This window comes from Haliotis cracherodii, unplaced genomic scaffold (genome assembly GCF_022045235.1).
Source record: "Haliotis cracherodii isolate W230 unplaced genomic scaffold, xgHalCrac1.p SCAF_8, whole genome shotgun sequence".
NCBI classification, from domain to species: domain Eukaryota; kingdom Metazoa; phylum Mollusca; class Gastropoda; order Lepetellida; family Haliotidae; genus Haliotis; species Haliotis cracherodii.
The window spans coordinates 15,873,276-15,891,654 of NW_027266341.1; the positions used below are offsets into that span (position 1 = coordinate 15,873,276).

Here is an 18,379-nt window from a genome sequence, read left to right on the forward strand (position 1 = left end):
TCGGTATGTGCGGGGGCGGGCGACCACATAGCGACTGTTTTATTCCCTTTGAATACTGGGAGGAGAGGATATCAGTGAGTATATGTGGCTCGGGATACGCTGTTATAGTCGTTTGAAAGAACAGATTAGATTGCATGGTTCATCAGCCGGGGTATGGGCACTATTAGATATTTGAGGTACATTTTGTCATCGGCATATGTAAGTTTTATAGGCCTGGAAAAAAAACCTCGAAAAAACCCAAACAAACGTGTTTTCATTCATTGTTTCGGTGTTAATCTTTTTACAAAGTATTTATTTCGCAAAAGTGCGTGATTTATTAAAACTGATGACCAGAAATAGAGACTTCATGGCCAACAATACGAGTGATTAATGCAAGAAAGACAGAAAGCTGTATAGTTCATAGTAAAAAAAATAAAAAAAATAATTTAATTCCAAGGTCAAAATATATGCCAGTTCAATAGTCGGGACTCAATACCTATATCTTTCGGAAGATAATTGAAACAAAAAAATCTATGATTATGGATCGATGCCTTCGTGCAAAAAACAACAACATTTAAATAATTACCGATTTCTGAATCAATCCTTTTTCAATGCCAGAAAATATGTTTCCTTGATATTTGAGGGGATGTAAATGGGTCTTTATCTAACAACAAACATAGATATAGCTGTCAATAAAATATAACTCAGTGTATAGGGATATAGTCTCTAGAAATGACGAGGTCTTTACACAGTCATAATTTTTATGCCTAGTCGTGTAGAACGGATTTACAAAACTGTTTCCTTATTACGTATGAAATTTTATTTTTTTATCATATAGCGATATTTTTTAAACCTTAATTCAAGTCAACAAACAAACCAGGAAACAAACAAATAAATAATTTTCTATGAGAAAACAAAACACTGTCTTATATATATATCGTCCTTTTTGTTTCAGGCAAAATGGTCCGCAAAATCTGAGGCAAGCTTTGTTGATTTAACGACAGCCTAGGGTCTCTGTTCCTGGTCGTTGTTAATGAGGTTAAAAACATGCACCGAATCGTCGCTCATTTATTAAAACAGAAGTTAAACAGTGCGGGCAATAAACCAATTCACATTATTCCTCGAAGCGCCGCTAAAATGCTTTTAGTTGTGCATACGCGATAATGTTCCTCGTAGTGGATTACATAAAATCTTCAGATTGATGCGTGTTAGAGCCAGCAGTTTCTTATTGATCATTTCTACACCAATCAAAAGAGCGGAGCTAGTCAGCTGACTATCACGCTTTTTTTAGTAGCGACGTATATGGCAATGTCATAGACTGTCTGCATTCCAGACATAGTAAATCACTACGAAGAATATTTCGTAAACCGCTTCGGATTTTACACTCTACAACGTTGGTTTTGCAGTAACAGTTACATGCAAAGTCTGAAATGTAAGTAGTTTATATAGTTCCATAATTTTCTACAAAATATACTGAAGCACAATATACCGTTTGGGTGCAACTTTAAGAAATATGCTTCCGCAATTTTAAATTCTCCCTAGTAGTCGGTTGGCAGCCTGCCAGCAGCTGTTGATTTGTTTATTTTTACTTTCCCGCGCCTTGCCAACGGCCGTTTCACGGAGCTGCATGCGCATGAGAATATAGTCCCACCATGTTTTAATTTTGAACAATTCGGTAGATGCTTTGCTGCCTCATCACCACTGCTAAGAAGCTTTAGAAGATAGATGCACATCATATGATGTAATTTTCCATTGTTTAAATATTACAGCTTTTGCCAGACGGACCCCCCCCAGTGGACCATATCTGTTTGGTGTGAATCGGCCAGCCCAGCTGTTTCCCGCCAATTATTACTCATTCTGCTAGCGTATCGCAGGGTTCTACTGTCTTACAACCGTAAATATTCTCGTATTTTGAGGATATTTCTGAGTGATTCTTGTTTCTTGTGGCAAAGATGGCACTTTATTCACGGAGTAACGATAGGAGAAGGATTATGGAAGAAATTCGACTGCGAGAGATGGATATTGCAGCCGCAATCGGAAAGTAAGTTGTAGTATTTGCCTTACACATGGTTTACGTTATAAACATTGGCGTACGCACGCATGCCGCGATCTTGTTTTGAAGTTCTTCGTCCTCCTAAGGTCGTTTATGATGTACAAAGTATATGATAAGATTCTTAGTGACTGTTTTCATCATAATTTACAACATTTGCCATCTTGTTAAGTCTGATTTTGCGAGAATGGCGATGTAAAGAGAGCACTACGCGACAACCACATGATGGCCATTACAAACAAAGGCCCATTCACCAAGCCGCACGGCGCGCTTTACTCGGTAGCGTGGTCGACAATGTTTTTAAACTTGCCATGTTTTGCTTTATATTGCTTTTATTTGACCACAACATGGATCTACTATAACATAGTTGTATGTATTTTTGTGGTGTAGTTTTGCAAGATGGCACGTTGTGTGGTGTGATCAGCTGATTAGCCTGATGTTTGGTTCTGTTGACATGTGGCTTGCGCGGCCTGTTCGGCGGCCATGTGTAAGCGCCGATCAGCTGAGCGGCACATTTTCACTCGTTATTGTGAAAAAAGCAACCGCTAAACGTAGGCTCTCATTTTCGATTTCGGTTTTCTTATTTGTTTTCGAAATGATATTTGTTTATATCTCGGTACGTTTCTTGGGCTATCGTTTATTTAGTTTGAATATTTGACTACCATGTGATGAGTAAGCAAGGCGTGCTGCGTCACATCAGCTGATTTCTGGAATGGGCTGAACTGACATGAGATTCAGTTTGCATCCCGCATTTCGTTTTTAAATTTATTTTTATTTCGTCAGACCAAATCACTTGTGGTTTTAATCAGAAATATAGATGATCTATATATTTAATTTTCCACTTTATTTTTTTTTCTTGGAAATGTATTCGTCTGTCTAATCTACACCTAGGCCACGATCTACCTTATTCAGTTTGGTATTTGATTTACAGTTTAGATCGTTTTATTTTATGAATGTGCTTGGAATAAGACACCTCTTTTCGGCATAAATAATATTCATAAAAAAATGTCTGCGCACATTATTTTCTTTATTCGAACCTTTTTTCGACAATAGGTTTAATTTGGACTCAAATCAATTTAAATCTAAAGTCAATATATTTTGTTCAACGAACAATGTCCCGATAACGTGGTCGTCATTAGCTAGCAATATTAATAAGGCGGGTCTGTAGTCACGAGGTTTCTTTGGCTCTCGGCCAAATATTGTAGTCGGGACATACTTTATACGTTTATTGCGCAAATCACCACTTTCGTACATCGGACAATAGTGTTATACTTCCTCAAAGTTAAAATAAACAATGTCACAAGAAATGTATGCGATACGTGTCTTAAAATCCCCATAACATTAAAGGAAATTTCGTCCGGGCAAAACCATGAAGACCATGCCTTCTCTTGGCGTGGTGCCAGAATTTGTTAGCGACTTGTTGGCAGGCTGCCAAGCGACATTTCGTGTCTGGCTAGACCAGAAGATCAATAATACAACATCGATCGATGTGGTCGCTCTCAAATGGGATTATTCCATTCATTTACAGCGAGAGTAAAAGTGGAATGTTTTTATTAAAACTGTTATTTTTGAAAGATAAACACCCCTTCTGGCATTTCAACTTGAATGGACTGATCACCTTCAGACCAATATTCATAGAATAGAAATTAATGTAGATCTACACCTACTACGCGATTATTCGTATTTTATCTGTCGAATACCGAAATTAAAAAAACAAGATGGACAAAATACAACAGGTTTTAGGAATTATGAACCGTATTGTAAAATTCAATTTCTAACTGTTGAGTCTACTTTAGGTCTACTATAAAATTCACTTTTAATTTATTGAATTGCAGTGTTTGTGTTTTAAATGACAGTGTGCAAAATATTTCATTCCTTTTCAATGTGTTTGTCCGTATGTGATTACGTTTCGTTCACATATAAACATTTGTTTTCTAGGCAAAGAGAATGTTCCCCAAAGGGACACTTAGAAAATGAGAAGAGAGTCCGCCGAGAAATAGCAAACAGCAATGAACGTCGCCGAATGCAGAGCATCAATGCCGGTTTTCAGTCCCTGAAAACTCTCATTCCCCATCACAATGGTGAAAAACTCAGCAAGGTGAATATTGCCACGTTTTCATTCGCAAAAACTCACATTCCACTGCGAACGCTCAATCAGGATTTACCGTTTCATTTATAATAGTACACATGGGACTATTCCATATATTGAAAAAAAGGTTAAAAAATTAAATCTCTTGTTAACATTTAACAACAGCAAATCCAAGTTTTCTATTAATCCAGAAACCACATTAACCGGTTTTATTGTAAACAATCGACAAGTCAGTGTTGTTGTTTGACATTAGAAATTGTCAAGGTGCCTTGTTAGTGGGTTAGTCTGTAAAGATTCCAGCAAAGCGACTGAGGACGCCCTTGCCATGTAAGGCAGACAGCAGCCAATGAACATGTGAAACACAACCCACTCCCTCGCACGCTACACTAGCTTGCGCCAGCCGCAGACAGGCGGAGTGAGTGGGTACATGCACATGGCATATAGGTCATTGCCACCAAGAGTTCACTCCCCTTGCTCTGTCTGCGGTTCTCTGCAAAGTCTTTCAGATTTCTATATTTCTTTTACTCGTTTAGAAACATGTCATTAATTATTATTTTGCATATTATTTGAGTAGCAATTTTGTGTTTCTTTTTTTTTCAAATTATAAAAAAAGCAATGATTGTTGAAAATATAAGTTATGGCAGTGGATATTTCTTATTCACAGGTTAGTATTTAGTCGATTCAGAAAATATGTTCTCTTTTAGGGTTATTCATTATGGATTTATCTTGACCTGCCCAGAGGCCGATATTTGGTCACAAGTCTGCAGCAAATGTCATTAAAATTGCAATTAAAAGTTTCCCAATTTATGTTAAATATATTTATGGCTTTGTAAAAATAACCTGTATTTCACTGATAACAGCATGAGGTTGTAAAGCAGTTATATGTTATTGTATTGAAAGCAGCCTCAAAAGACAATGTTAAAATGGGCTGACCTCTGAAACAATGAAAAGACTTTTAAAATCCCAATTTTAAACAAATGTATATTTTCCCAAATTGCCTGCCAGGGACACTTAGTTTAAAATCCTGGTTAAATGCTTGATATACCGGGGTGTGTCAATCACTGTATTGTCTGGGCCGGCCTCAATTATTTCCACTCAGCCATTAAATTACTTAAATATTGTTGAGTGGGCCGTTAAACAAACAAAAAATGTTATATATCATATTAACATTTCAAAGTTACTGATCATGCTGATGTGTTCTATTCTCACAGTAATATTTTTTATGAAATTTGAACAGGAAGTTTGAGTTACAAACTGATTTCTGTTTCCATTGACCCAGTCACAATACCCTTTTTTACTTATATCATGCCTTGGAAATCTTATTTACCATTTTATTTGTCCAAAAACTGTGAATGGTTTACAAATATGTGACATACTTTCTAACAAAATACTGAAAGGTTTCATTCTTAGTCTCAGTACTATCCCATTAAGAAAACCTCTTTTCATACTCCTTCACTGTATTTAATGGCCCACTGACATTTCAACTGGGACTAGGATCGTGTATTGAGATATGCTGAAGCGCTATGAATGGCATGGACAGAACACAAAACCTAGATATCACCACTCCCACATTCCATATGAGCCTCGGCTCCTTGCACTGCCATTTGAATCTTGTAACTTCCTGTGTTGCCAAGGTCACGGGATCAAGTCCCCTCGTGACTTCGAATTTTACACTGTCATCCTTTAACACGGTTATGTTATCATTAGGTATTAGTTAGATATTACTAAATAGTTGGTAAATAAGTCAATCACATAGACATGAATATGATTGAATTTAACATTTTGTTAACACATGTCATTTTTTAGTCTTGTAATTTTTTAGGTTTTATTTTGTGATGTTTTATATTATTAAATAGATGATAAACATACTATTCTCAAAGAGTAAACTTTTATAGAAATTCAAATTGGGATATCAAAATTCTAAGAACGATTAAGTAGATGGTAGAGCTTGCAGAGAAATTGAAGAATGTATACTGGTATGGCTATCAGATGAATCAGAAATGATACAATCATTTCTACATTCCTGACAGTCTCCTATCAGAGTTATTTCCAATTTCACCTCCACTGTGGAACTCGTATCAGTGTCATAAATTATCACAATGAATAAGGCTGTAAGTATGCAGTAATTGTGACAAGGTCAACTCAATATCATACGTAAATATCACCAAGTGACCTCTGGCAATATAAGCATGTGTTACAGCTGGATCAGATGGTCAGAGAAAGTAGTCCGGCTGATTGGATATAGTCTGATAGGTCCAGGTGCTATTTTGGTTGACTGAGTCATCTGACTACTTGCCAAAGTCTGACGGCCACTGTGAGATCTGATAGGTTTATCACTGCCTAGGAATGTAAACATATCACAGTGTTTGGTTCATTCTGTCCAGATAGACACAGGCTTGTTAGATACATTCCTATATAATTGAACAGTGTTATGCTAATTATGCATTGAGAATTTGTGAATATGCCTGAAATTTAAATTCATTGAGGTTAGATCAATTAATCACTATTATTTATTATGAATTAATGTTTGAACTAAAAAATGTACTGTTAAATGACTTTAGGATGGGTTACCATGGTTTATTTGTATTGTGAAAAACAGTATTAGACAATAGTTCAAACGTTGGATTTAACGTTCAAATTTACACAAATCCAGTCGTTACAAAAAACTTTTTGAGTCTACTGGTCCACAATATTTCAGATGATCATTAGATTTTAGTGTTATATGATGGTATATGGACTAATTTTAGCTGTAATTGCTTGACAGAAGATATTTGACTTATCTCTAATACTTGTGGCTAATATGGCTGCTAGCCCCACACAATTAATTTTCCCAGCTAATTACATTAGCATGTGTATGAGAAGGTGGCGACAATGTCTTTATCCAACAATCTGGAGCTTTGAAAAAACTCCAATTGTTCCTGATTGTGTTTATTTGGGTCAGTAGTAGCAAGTCGTTGACGGGAATGTGTCTGTGTTCCCCCAGCACACACAAGCTGTATTTGGCAACAGTCTCTAGAACATCCTCCACACTAGCCGCTGCCTGTACACTCACACTATCACCTCTTGCGCAACATGTAACTCCTCGATCAGGCTAGATTTGATTCAGCCCTGGTGATAAAAGTATGTGTGAACTAACTCCTTGTTTGCACAATGTCTTGTGACCCTAGGAGTGGCTTGCAGTGATAAGGGATTGCTAGCCAGACATGTGTGGACCAAGCTTGAGTTTGGACTGCGCAGGTGGAATAGTATTTAAATGGGTCAGACTGTGTAGTAAATAGTACCAAAACCAGATGTGTGTCAATATTTGTCATCGATCATCTGTATTCGGACTATGGAGTTTCAAATATGTTTCATCAATTGTTTTTAAATGTAGTATGCTCCAATATGTTTCATAAATTGTTTTTAAATATGACATTGCATAAATAACAAAATAGTGTATATATTAGCTTGGTCTCGTCGCTATATGGCTGAAATAATGCCGATGCGACGTTAAATTTTAACTCACACACACACACACACACACACATTTATTCTAGATTTAGTATTATTTGACAGAGATAACATCAACAATTAACAGTGTCAATTAAACACACATGTTATTGGCCATGTTGTGTTTTAATGTAGGGTGCTTTGTGAGACTGTAATATTGTCAGGTCAAATTGTTTTTGTACAAACCAGTACAAGATATTCATCTTAGTAACTGAATTAGATGATTTGAAACTAATCTTAGGGACACATTGGATAACTATCAAATCAAAGCCCCAAAAGACCTAAACTACATGAGCAAAAAAATGCTAGTTTACCTTTTGAATCGTTTTCAGTTGATTTACATTTGTGTACTTACATATGGCTCACTTGGCAGTAGACCAAAATACATCTTCAAGGTTCATACAGATTTGTAAAGCCCTTGGATTTTAAGGTCCTTCTTGATATATTTTAGCCTTGATTTTTAGCATCAACCCTGAAAAGCCTTGACAATCTCAAAAATGGCTTGAAAAACCTTTAATTTGTACAAAATCATGTCTACTTGTTCATGAAAGTATGATGATTCAAGACAGACATAATTTCTTTTTATTTGTTGGTTGTGAAAACATATTTTGTTGGAAAATTTGTGATGTTCATACTGGTTTTTAGGTCTTGGGATTAATGTAAAGTGTGCTGGATTGAAAAAACCCAAACATATTGACTGACTAAGGCTGATGACCCAGCTAAAAAGCCTTGAAAATGACATTTGATAGCCTTGAATTGTGCTTGTAGGGTTCCATATTTGTATTACCGTATTCGACGTAATAAGCACCCAGGGCGCTCTCAAAATTGGAAATGGGGGGCTCTTATTAGAATATTATTTTGGTGAGAAAAAAACAGAGTTGAAAGATAAATTTCGTGGTTTATGCTGACAGCCTGAAATGTTTATGTACGACAGATATATTTTTCCAGAATTTAATTGCCCATGATTAAGGGTGCATATAACACACAAGTGCGTATTATGCGCGAAAAAATAAGTCTTGTGTACATTGATAAATCGGAAGGGGTGCCAATTGGTATTGTTCACTAGCCAATATATTATAAGTAGCAAATATCGCCGTGGGCGCTTATTAGAGCGGGGCGCTTATTACGTCGAATGCGGTAACCATGATCTCACAATACCTTGACTCCGACCAGACTGATCTGTACCTCAGTTCTTTTTTGTTGTTGTAACTTTTGAGACAGCTAGACCATGAAGCTTAACACAGTAGGTCCTTATATTACTGAATACTCTTATACATTTATTAGCAGATTTACCCGTTTGTCATTAATATGTAATTGTTGAACTCAACACTGACTGAACTTACAAAGAAGTTTCAAAAATCCTCTATACAGTGTCTTAAAATGCCTTTCAGGTACAAGGATAGGCCGGTTTGTCGAACCAATCATAATGCCATTCATTGTAAATAGTCGACATGCCATCGACTTTTATATGATAATGAAGTCGGAGTGTGGGAACAGTCTCGAGCTGGCAGGTCCATTCATGCACAGCCTGTGGTGTTGAAAGCTACTAGTGAACTGAACGACCCTACAGTGTATGCTTCACTGCATCCACAACTTGTTCCCCTATCCATAGGTGGTATTTAGGTCAGACGCATACTTGACAGTTATTTATAGTAGCTGGTTAAACATGGTTGGTTTTTTTCCAGGCTGCAATCCTTCAACAAACTTCAGAGCATATCAGCAGTCTGGAGACGGAGAAGACCAAGCTCCTGGCCCAGAATGCTCATTTGAAGAAAATCCTCCTTGAAGTTTCCAATGAAAGGGATGAGTACTTCAATGAATCTCCACCTCCAAAAAGAAAGAAAAGAGATACAGGTATATAATTGGCAAAAAAATAAAAGTGCAACTTTCATTAACACACACACCCATAAAAAAACATCCATCAGACATCCAGGCATACAATGAGTATTTTTCAGAAGCACATTTTTTCATGTACAGTTATGTAGAGGAATAATGAATACCATTAGAATTGACAATTGAATTCATAGGATCTCCTGTGCTTCAGTCGAGCCAGTCATTGACCCCAGAAAGAAACTAATGACCCTCCATTATGGAGCTATATGGGGCCCCCCCTGGCCCTTTATCTTTTATTCCTGGCTCATCAAGTAATGAAATCAATCTGGAGATATGGATGTTATTTGATGTGTCCTCTTAGTGGAATGTGAAGACAGGACATTGAGATACTTCATAGTGGTGATGTGCACCTGAGGCCTGTGAATGAAAAGAGGGTCCAAACATGTTGTGCTAATGGTTGTTCCAGACTAGTAACATTCAGGAAGGACTAGGGACATTTCCTCGTTGGCTATCACTTTTACCATTCATTAATGGCAGCTCTGTAGCAGATCATTTTTGTGGACTAGTGAAAATAAAAATGCATGTCTAACTCGGATTCTTACTGTCAAAAGTATACATTTTTTCCCAGTTTTTAACTTACCTGAAGACATCTTTGACAGATAGATATGTTTTTAGTGCTTGATATTTCCCTAGTCGTGCTGGAATAGTTCCATTATTTGTGTATGCCACATTCAATAAACAATTGGACCCATGAAGATTGGGGTTCACCAACCTATGTTTGCTGTAAAGGCAAATATGCTTGTCATAAGATGCGACTGTTGGGGTTGATGCATGTCATCGTATCACAATTTGTACATAGATGCTCATGGTGTCAAACACTTGATTGTCTGGGCCAGACTCGATTATTTACAGACCACCGTCATATAGCTGGAATATTGCGGAGTGCGGTGTTACACAACAAACAATAAACACTTGACATCCTCTTCCCTGTGTGTATTCCTACTCGGATCTGTCTATGTAGTAATGTATATGAATGATTGTATAAATGTTATAAAGCTACAATGAGGTTCCCTAATCTTTCAGAATCGTCTGATGAAGGAATAAGTTTAGGGAGTTCCATAGACAGCAGCAGCGAAGAATCAAATGAGGAACTACAAAGGGAGATAATTGAACTGCGTCGACAGTTGGACCGAGAACGGTGGTTACGTATGATGTATGAAGAGCGACTTCGATCAGTTGAGAGCCAGATCTACCCTGACCGCATCCGTCACATTGCAGCCCATGTGCAAGCCTCTATTCACATACAGAACGAAAAGGCTTTGGTAAGCATCTATAAGCAGTGACATCTGTCTCATCGTCATCACCCAAAATATAGATTTTTCTTTTTCTTAATTTATTCATTTCAATATTTTAAGAAAGTCAATTAAAATAAAAAAAATTCTGTAATATGACTACAACCTGTTCACAAAATACAACCAGTTGGTACAATAATCACCTGTATATGCATAAGTTTTTATGTTTCTTGATCCTGCTTTCCTGTATACATATTAGGGCTATGTTCTATTGGATTTCTATTATCATTTCTGTGTATTTATTTTACTTATTCTTCCTTTCCCCAGAAGCAAGCCAATGTCACAGAAGTGTCTGAGGATAATGAGAAAGTAGACATCAAAGAGGAGGATCCCAAAGCTGCCTTGGAATCATCAATGTCACGGAAAAACTTGGAGACAATTGTGGAAGCTATTCGCCATTTGGAAGGTGACAGGATTCTTTTTGATGAGCGGAAAGCAGACGAGAAACAGCCAATTCCAAACAGTGAAGAAAGTGATGAGAAGGAAAGTTGTATGAGTGACCAAGAGGATACTAAATCAGACATTTCAGGTCGGGATTCCCCACTGAGATATACACAGCATCAGTTACCGAGTGCGGTTCGGTCAAATTTCAGTGATAAGTACCCCATTGCGACAGACTTGCTGCATCGGCCTCTTCAGGCTCAATACTACAGACCAGGTGTGATTGTACACAAGTTATGAGACTAGCTTGGGCTGTTTAAGACTCTGTACATACCCAGCATTGCATCATCATAATCATCATCATCATCATCGACTTCATTTTCCTGTACATTATTCGCTTCATTATGACAAAAGTGCTATTTCATTGTTCACTAATAGTCATTTTGTCCCCATTTATCATAAGCATTGGATCACATGTCATGCATTTCATTGCTTCATTGCGCATTCTTTGCGACCATTTTGTCAGGCATTTTCATTGAATCACAGAGTTAATATATTTATATTTATGGAAGCTTCATTTTTGATACATTGTTTGTTTTGTATTGTTACTGTATTGCAAAACATTAGGTCATTGTCAAATCTTGCGTTTCTCTTGCATCTTTGGTCGCCATGACGACATTTCAAACATAGATTCTGTTGAACATTCCAACTGTGAGACAGCTTTGAACCAAAAATATGACATCAAGCCTGGTGTAACTGTTACAGTATTGTCATAAGTAATCATTCAATTTTCATACAAGTAAAAGAAAACACAGTATGCTAACTTATATGTATGCATAACGTCATCAATCTGAAGACTGAAAATTCAACCCTGGCATTTAAAAATTTGTCAACACACATTAAAGGTAAAGACAGTATCAAAATGTTGACAAATAGTGTTCAACAAGTTCTCATTTGAACTTGTTCCCTTCTGTGTATAAATGTATATAGGAAGTTTCAATTACAGTGTTCCTGGGAATTGTCTTGAATTGATGTTATTGTAGTTTCACCTACTGCTTCATCTTCTCTATGGTATTTCTATACATACATTACGTAATGAATATGGGTGAACATGTTTTTTCTAACAAATAAAATCTTGTTTCACCGATGTTCAATCTGTTAAATAACATCTTGTTAACATAAATTGAGAAACATTTCTGACTTTAAACTTTTCTTTAATTTTCAATCCAAAATGCACATTCTGATATTTTAACTAATGTATTGTGATGCTATTTTCTGGTTTGGCTAAGTTTGTGTATGGGTTAAACAGGTCAATTCCCAGGTAACAGTATGTATATAGTTAAGTCTGTTGTTAAGTATTGTCCCATGTGCTGTGTGTTGATCTAGCAGTAGCACTGGATATCTTCTTGTTACATATTTTAACGTAATTACAATGCACACAACAATGCAATGGTGGTAATTGTTGCCCGGGTAACCGCATTGACCAATGACGGTTTTCCTGGTGGCACTATTGACCAATCAGATTCAATGTTTGATTTTGTTTTCTGACCGTTTCATGTATTCTGCAACCCTTTGTCTGGACACAGCACTAAGCTTGGATTGTAGCACGGTTGGCTGTTGAAGGGTTAATTCTCACCCAATGGATACCAAAAGCATTAACATATAATATCGCCTCTTACCTGATTATGTCATCAATTCAAAGGAATTTTTTTAGTTCTGCAACAAAACTTAAGATTAAATGAGGCGTTTATTTCTAAGGCTACATGTATTCTTTCTTTTCATATCTCAAAATATTTTTCCTTCATTGAATATGCCATTATTAAAAATTTAGTATAATGTTTGAGAAAATTTCTATGGGAGGGGATTCGTGAAGGTCTTCTCACCTTTTACATGAATTCAGTATCATATTCAGTGGGTGACGTATTGACAGTGCCAATATTATACAAATCTAAGAATTGTAAAGTATCTCTTAGCTTGTAGATTTTCTGAAGATGCAGGAATCTCGTGGCTTGTTATCTATGCAACAAATACTGTGTACTTTCTCAATGTTGTTGTTGTCTTTGGCCAGCACAGGTTAGGATCTGTTGAATTTCACAATGTTCCACAATGTCAAACTGTTGTTACGATGTTTAAGATCATCCAATATTGAGTCGTTTCAATAATTCATTTTTCACACTTTATTGCCAGATATGAAATATTTGGCTTATTTACATTTAAGACATTTCGAGGTTTATTTTATTTGTTTGTATTCAGTTCTGCTTCTGTAAGGAATTCACAGTTACATTTTGTTAAGGGTTGATTATTAGTTATGATATTGGTTAAGTTGATTGAATTTTATTACGTTTTTTTAAGTTTAGACTGTTAAAAGCAAATTTTGATGGAAAATACAAGTTATTTTTTTTATGAAACTTGGTAGGCATGTTGTGTATGACATTAGGCAGAGCGGTGCCTAGCTTGCAGCTGTGATGTTTTTCTGACCGCGTGATTCTTGCATCTTTAGATATGGTAGTCCTAGCCTCCTCCCCCGTGGAGGTGTAGCGCGTCCGTCTGGCCAACCTCACCGGTCCGATGCACAGGCGGGCAATGTAGCATGTGGATGTATCGTCTGCTTCATGATAAAGTGGTCAATATTAAAATGTGTGAAAGAAAATATATCTGTTTGTCTTGTTTACCTACAATCATCAAAAATGGAATAGTTGTATGTATATTTGACACAACCCTAGTCTGGGACTAGTGAAAAGGATTTGTTTGTTTAGCTCACTGTTTAACACCTGTGTCCTATATGACAGTGTAAATAATTGAGTCTGGACCAGAAATCCAGTGATTGACATCATGAACAGAGCGCAGAAAAGACTGAATAGGATTGGGTGTTTCTCCCATGATGTTATGTAAAATAGTCTGAAATGGATCGCGGACTGCCTAGATTTAACTGATGCTGTCTATTCTGGTTACATATTGAGCCGTCATGTCTAAATATGACAAAAGGACTGTTCAGAGCAGCATCAAGCACAACTCACTTGTCTGATCAGATAGTGAGTGATTAAGGTGACATGGAGATACAAACTAATCTGGAACATGAGTAAATATGCTCACAATATATGGAGATCATGTGATCAGCATAATATGAAACTGTCAAAACATGGAGATATTGTGGTCAACATTAATATAAAATTCGCAAATCATGGAAATATTGTGACCAGCATAAGTATGATCTTTGCAAAATATGAAATTTTGTGGTCAGCATAAATATGAATCTCACAACATGGAAATATTGTCATCAGCATTAATATCACATTTGCAAAACATGAAAATATCAATTATGAAGTAATATGAAACTAAGATATTGTGATCATAAATATGAAACTTGCAAAAAGTGAAATATTGTCATCAGCATAAGTATGAAACTCGCAAACCATGGAGATATTGTGATCAGCATAAATATAAAACGCACAAAACGTGAAAAAAACTGATTATCCGAAACATACAAACAAATAAATTATTCGTACATTCCTACCAAACCTATCTGCTGTCCGTTCCAAGTCTACTTCCGACGTGGTATCAGAAGCGTGGACACACGCGGTGTCTGTGTAACAAAGACCACTAGTATTTGCTGAGTAGTATACATCATAAACGTTTTTGTTTTTTTACAGTTTCAACCTTGCAATAGCTCTGTCAATATGTCACAGCCTAGCACCCTTTAAATACTACGCATCACACACATGTCCAATGGAGCATATCAAACAAGTCTTACCAGAGACCACAGACCAAAAGAAGTATACTATGTCCTTATTGGTAAGAGTGAGTGAGTGAGTGAGTGAGTATGGTTTTACGCCGCTTTTAGCAATATTCCAGCAATATCACGGCGGGGGGACACCAGAAATGGTTATTGGTAAGACAGAAAGATCAATTTTATTCAGTATAGTGGGTGTTTGACTTAATCGAACTTCGACAGAAATCGAAGGATTTAATATATGATCATTAATAATATCTTTCTTAAAAATCGTAACTCATATATATTATTGACATGCATCAACCGAGTCAGCGAGCCACTACCCGTTTCATTTAGCGCCTCTTGCAAACATAAATTGCTAGGGACCTATATTCTTACCCGCACAGAGCTCCCTATATCCTGTGGTCGCATCAACAAAGCGTCCTACTAAACAATCTTATTGCTGAGATACAGATGTCAAACTTCAGCACACATACATGTGGGACGGAACCCTCGTCAAGATTGGATTAAGTGTCATTTGTGTATTTATGAACCTGACTACTGTAGTGACTGCTAGACTAGATTAACAGATTCAGTACGCAGACGCTAAGTGTTGAGTCAATAAATGATGCCGACCAAGCATGTCCGGTGAAGACGGGTGCCACTGGTGGGGCAATATACGCTCACCTTTTCGCGAACACCTGGTATCGTAACTATTTGATAGTGATTCATAAACACATGCTCATGATATAGTCGGAATCGTACAATCGACTCTGCTTTATGCAGAGATTTCTATTGGATATGGAAAGGTCAGACCTCAGTAGGGCTTTAATTCGTGGGGGTTAGAAGTGGTCCTCAGCAACCTATGCGTGTCGTAGGCGCCTATATTGCTCGGGTGGTCAGCCTCGGTCACTTGATTTATAAAAAGTCAGCGTGCCCCGACGGCGCGTGACGTTGTTCATACTATCAATCACTGATTTGTCTGACCCAGATTCGATTATTGACATACGGCCGTCAAATTGCTGGAATAATGCTAATTCGTAATTAAACAACAAACGAAAATAAAAAGAATTAAAAAAAAAATAACGTATAGGTCTTGGAGTATCAAAGATTATTCAGTGAGAAAAGAATCCAGCAAAGGATAAAAACTGACTTTTTTAGAATTTGGAATATTCTGTCAGAAATTCCAAACCATTTATAGGGAGAGCCTGAGCCATCCCTTTTGTTATCTGAACACACAGATACACTTTGAGGAATGTGACGGGTCGAATGATATCCCAAGCGCTGATTCAGGGAAGTGGCGCTATGAGAACACGGGAACTCGTTATTGGTCAGGAAATATAATATGTACCCCTATTTGTAAGCAGAGAAATAGGAGGTACATATTTCATTTACTGACCAATAACGAGTTCATGTGTGTGAGAATAACAACATATGTTTGTGAACGGCAAGGTTGAACCAATTCATCTCGGTGGAATTCCCGATAGTGCACAATTAGACATGTTTAGTATCAGCTGCCACCGACAGGTGGCCCATCGGGATATTCCTGTTGAATAAGACAGGTCGTAATAGTACAACTTGGGGGTTGTCAGTCTTTCTTTGGCTACAGGCTTGGGCGCTAACTGCAGTTGATAGCTGGACACATCATCCTCAGCCAATTACAGCAGCAATCTGATTGGTCCAAATAGCCATGGGTTTTAAGCAAGCATCAATTAACATATTTTACGTAAGAATGTAGTTGGGAAATTTAACATACACTCGTGTTACGTTATTTGCTGCCGGCTTTCTGACTTGACGTAGATTTGACACGGCGATACTCCATGCGTTCAAGTTGGTATTTGTGTCGTTTTGTCATTCTTGGAGCGTGGTGTTCTACATCCCGCCCACGATAACCATAATAGCTCGTCTGGCAATGCGAAGCAGCAGTTGTTTACCAGACGACTTCCGGTATGGGCCATTCATGAAAAAATGGTCATTCCGTAACAGGTGCGCGTCACGCCATCATTGCATACATTGTGATATATGTCATATATTACCGTTATAGCCAGGCTGAGAGCACAGTTCCTATTATGTGGATAGCAGTAAGTAGTTTGACTGTGACGCGTAAACGAAATTAAACCGGTGATGAAAACCCATCGACCATTATAATTAATTAGTTTGTTTTTTTCCCACGCGATCGGGGAATAGGGACAAGGCGGAAACGGCCCATGCCAAAATGGTTCCGTAGAGAAGACAGATTTTATAGTAACTAATCAATATAGTTTACTGTTACGTGTGAATTCAGATTAAGCTAGTTCATGGCATGGCGAGTTGACCGCCACTATCTGTACCGATCTTTTACATCAAACATGTCAATCCGCGTGAGTGCGTGTGTGTGTGCGTATGTGTGTTTTGATTTGGCATTCACTTCATAACCATCGACATTCGTGTGATTACGAAAATTATGCCCCCAGTGAAAATAATGTCAATTGGTGAATGCCATATTTTTCGTAAGTACCAATTGGGTTATCCTACAAATTAAACCCGTTAAGACCCGGTCTTCAGCAAACCATGCTTGCCGTAAAAGGCGACTATGCTTGTATAAAAAAGGCTACTATCGGGATCGGGTGGTCAGGCTCACTGACATTGTTGATGCATGTCATCGTATCCCAATTGCGTGGATCGATGCGGTGCTTATAATGTCAATTAATGGACTGTCTGGTCCAGACTCGATTATTTACAGACCACCGTCATATAGCTGGAATATTGCGGAGTGCGGTGTTAAACCAAAAAATACACAATTCTAGTGGTATATACCCTTGACCTATTCCTTACTATAGCTTCGTGTTGTGTTCGGTTCGTGCCAAAGCTAAGTTGATCGTAACTCTCATATTTTAACATTTTTTACGACACTCATAGCGCTACGATCGCTTTGTGAAATGAGCTCCATGCTACATATAACAGAATGGAGATAAAATACTCTAGGTAATCGAGGATGAGTACCCATGCGCCACCCTGGCCTGTAATATCGCTTCTTGAACTACCGATAACTGGACACACATTCGATTAATAATGGCTTGGACAAGCGTTCACAATATTACAAAATCAATCCCTCCTTTGACTAATCAAGACATGAAAACAATTGGATTATCATAAGGACTTTGAGTTAAAAAGCGTTAAATAAATCAAAGACCCTTCCTTGGATAGTAATCAAGCAAAGAAATTAACACACACTGATTCATCACGGCTTTGAGTTAACAAGCGTTCACTGTATTAAAAAAGTATTAATCCTTTCTTTGGTAGGTAGACTAACATCTAGTCTCTGAAAAGAATATTTTACAGAAAAAACTGTTGTTAAATTATAGTTATAAAATATACTAAAAAGGACCCCAGAAACGTTCTTCATATTGCTTTAATCTAGACTTGCCAAACATCATAGACTTACAAGGGCTATAATGGATATATTTGTTTGGGGGTCTGTATGACAGACTAATTGATAGTAATCAAGTACCGACTTT

The 18,379-nt window shown here is 37.3% G+C and overlaps 1 protein-coding gene across 1 annotated transcript; it reads left to right on the plus strand.

The window, feature by feature from the left end:
- The first annotated feature begins 1,643 nt into the window (after nucleotides 1–1,643).
- Nucleotides 1,644–13,812, plus strand: LOC139450045 (transcription factor AP-4-like). Its single transcript, XM_071231679.1, has 5 exons — nucleotides 1,644–2,020; nucleotides 3,968–4,127; nucleotides 9,293–9,461; nucleotides 10,524–10,762; nucleotides 11,060–13,812. Exons 1-5 carry the CDS (start codon nucleotides 1,932–1,934, stop codon nucleotides 11,471–11,473), a joined length of 1,071 nt encoding a protein of 356 aa, XP_071087780.1. The 5' UTR covers nucleotides 1,644–1,931; the 3' UTR covers nucleotides 11,474–13,812.
- The last annotated feature ends 4,567 nt before the right edge of the window (nucleotides 13,813–18,379 follow it).

Coding starts and splice junctions, on each gene's coding strand:
- LOC139450045 (XM_071231679.1), top strand. CDS start 1,932: ATGGCACTTTATTCACGGAGTAACGATAGGAGAAGGATTATGGAAGAA. Junction 2,021..3,967: donor ATTGCAGCCGCAATCGGAAA/GTAAGTTGTAGT, acceptor TTTGTTTTCTAG/GCAAAGAGAATGTTCCCCAA. Junction 10,763..11,059: donor TACAGAACGAAAAGGCTTTG/GTAAGCATCTAT, acceptor TCCTTTCCCCAG/AAGCAAGCCAATGTCACAGA.